Source organism: Cornus florida, unplaced genomic scaffold (genome assembly GCF_030987335.1).
Source record: "Cornus florida cultivar Cherokee Brave unplaced genomic scaffold, ASM3098733v1 CherokeeBrave_3.0.0_Hap2_Chr07, whole genome shotgun sequence".
Classification (NCBI taxonomy): Eukaryota; Viridiplantae; Streptophyta; class Magnoliopsida; order Cornales; family Cornaceae; genus Cornus; species Cornus florida.
In genome coordinates this window covers 33,409,363-33,412,420 of record NW_026775577.1, presented here as the reverse complement: position 1 = coordinate 33,412,420, position 3,058 = coordinate 33,409,363, and the positions used below count along the sequence as shown (strand labels likewise).

Sequence of the window (3,058 nt, the reverse complement as noted above, 5' to 3'; positions counted from 1 at the left end):
AAGGGAGTTGGCCATCCCTACACAAACTGGTCGGGAGCTGGAGCCGTTCCCTGACGAGGCCATGGCAGGCCGAAACCAGTCAGCATGTATCCTTGGGAGGGCAGGTCTTGGTGGCTGACCAGGGCGCTTGCGGGAGCTGAAGCAACGCCTTGGTGCCGCACGGGCCGTGCCGCTGCGCCAAATCTCTAGGCCCGTGACACAGAGCTCCAAGAAATGGAAAACGTGAAGACCGGAATGGCAGGAGAGTTTGTAGCTGACAGTAAACGAGACATCCATGAATTCCTTGACAAGATATTAGAAGTGGTCAGTGATGCAAGGAATTGCTGCCTCGATGGATCAACAGATGCAATTGACGATGGAGAATTCACCCGTATGATGTTCGTTGATGGTTGTTTTCTTCTGTATATCATTGACAAGTTTGTGCAATTTAACTTCAATTTGAAAGAACTTTCTGGGCATCTAGGCTATGGTAGATGGGCTATGTTAATAGGGGACTTAATTTTGTTAGAGAACCAACTTCCTTTCCTAGTTCTCCAAACCTTGATGAGTGCAAGATTCCCAAAAGACGAAGGGGAGGGATTGATTGAGACCTTCATCGACACTTATTTCGTAAATGCCTGGATATTAGGACAACGTTCAAATGGTGCCAAGTATGATGGAGATCAGCAACCCCTTCATTTACTAGAACTCACGCGCAGAAGATTTCTCGGCAGCCACTCTCCCATGACAGGCCATGGACAAATCAGCAGCACGAGAGGGGAAGATGGTCCTCGTAAACAAGACGAACCCGGTTGTTGTTCCTTCAAACGTCCCAGCTTGTCCAGATTAAAACGACATAGAGCAACCAAGCAGGAAGACCTACTGAAGGACATGTTTGGTAGTGAATCATTTCGTTCGGCCACAGAACTTAAAGCACGAGGGATACAATTCAGGGCTAGCAACACATGCATTTTGAACGACATCACCTTCACTTCTCGATTTCTTCATGGACTGGTGACGCTTCCTCATGTCGTGGTTACCCACCAAACAACAAAGAGGGTCTTTTCGAACATGATAGGCCGATGAATTGGCTCCCCTTAGATTCGATGTCCCGGAGGAATGCAATTATATATATTTCATGAATTCACTCATAAATGGAGCTGATGATGTGATTGAGCTGCGATCACACCACATCATTCATAACTTACTTGGCACCGATGAAGAAGTTGCAAAACTATTCAACACCTTGGCTGCCTTCTGTGGAGCTGCTACTCATTCAAACAAAATTAGAGCTGTCATTACTGGGATTGAAGAGCACTACAACAGCAAGAGGAAGACTTGGACGAGTCAACTGTTGCACAACTATTTTAGCAGTCCCTGGACTGCTTTGGCTGTCTTTGCTGCAACCTTTGTACTGGCTCTGACTTTCATTCAAACATTTTTTCCTCGTTAGAAGGTAAAATATTCAGAGTTTAATTTCTCATTGCCTTCGCATAAGCTTAATTAACACTAAATATATATGTATTCATCATGACAGGTACAAGGACGACGTGTGAGCAATTTGGACGCATCGATCCAACTCTGATGTATAACTGTTGTTTCTCAAAATATATAATATGTGTGTGTAGGATCCTTAAGTTTCAAGGATACATTGAATAAATTACTCGTGTGTATGTTTAAAAACAAACTTATTTGTATTTCTTTTATCTTTTCTCTCTTCAATTAATTTGCTTCGTCAGTAAATCCTCACCTTCCTCAAACCTTCTACTTTTCCGATTATCAAAGTAGTTGAATTAATCCATTGTCTTCAAGTTTCGATGCAAATCGAAAATGGCAATTAATGTAGTTGAGTCCACTCTAATGGTAGAAGTTCACGTACGTACGACAAGAACATGCCGAATTGGGAAATATATTACATGTGCCTGGTGCACCATCACAAAATTCCATACCAAGCACGGACGGTTGTAATGTGTACGGTGCACCGGACACAATGAATACCCTCACTTCGAATTAGGTTGGACTTCAATGCATTATCAATTCCGCAATAACCAAAAAAGATGTAACTGCAAAAATATCATGCCAAGCAGCAAACCATGTTCCAGCAGCAATCAAGACAACGAGGAACTCTCCTTTTTGTGTACTCATCTGTGTAAATTAGCAGATTTTGAAAGAAACATGCTAACCATGTAATGATATAATTTGTGTACTCTTTTGTTTGTTCAAAATGTGCTGTTTTAAAAGAGTTTTTATATCACAGAGTCTAAGGGATTTTTCTCTCTTTTTTTTTTTTCCTTCAATTTCTTTCCTGGTTGCTACCCATTTTATGTTTGATTTTTCCGTGGGCTTTGCAAAGAAAAAGATATGCAACCTACCTCCTTTTTAATGTCGCAAGCCATCACCAATGAGGGAAGTATTAGCCGCACGTTTCGGGTTTCTCTTGGCGGCAAGAAGAGACATCCCATTAATTATGGGGACACTTGTGAAGAAGATTTGGACCTGCAAGTCAACCTTTTATCTTTATTTTTATATTATTATTATTATTATTATTATTATTTGCCTGACTGAACATTTTTATTACAACTAAAAAAAAATAAACAAAATACTCCGTATTAGATAAGAGGCCAGAGCACAAAATACCCCGTCCATTTGGGATGAGTTTCACCTGAATTTTCAATGTTTTCGTTGTGATCGGATCACCCTACGAGGTCAAATGTTTGGTGTGACACCGGATCAAAGAATGATTATGACTCTGATACCAACTGTAACGAATCGAACCCAAAAGTTTAAGCTAATTAGGTGGGAATAGCACCCAATTTATATATACTCATTCACTTTTCCATCCGAATCCAATATAAATCATACTCTGACACAAGTCCATATCTTCTTAGCAAATTCATAACTAAAGAATAAATGATCCGTCGAATTTACATTTATGAAGCAATTATGGTAGACAGACAATACGCACCAAACATATCCTCTTTTTTGCAAGCTTGACAGGGTGAAAATTCTGTTCTTACCAAGCAATACACGTTGAGATGATTTAATTAAAACTATTCATTAGGGCATCTAACTACGTCAA

The 3,058-nt window shown here is 40.4% G+C and overlaps 1 protein-coding gene across 1 annotated transcript; it reads left to right on the top strand.

The window, feature by feature from the left end:
• Window positions 1–213: 213 nt before the first annotated feature.
• On the top strand, window positions 214–1,640 carry LOC132316551 (uncharacterized). Its single transcript, XM_059815029.1, has 2 exons — window positions 214–1,435; window positions 1,517–1,640. Exon 1 carries the CDS (start codon window positions 214–216, stop codon window positions 1,063–1,065), a length of 852 nt encoding a protein of 283 aa, XP_059671012.1. The 3' UTR covers window positions 1,066–1,435; window positions 1,517–1,640.
• Window positions 1,641–3,058: the final 1,418 nt, after the last annotated feature.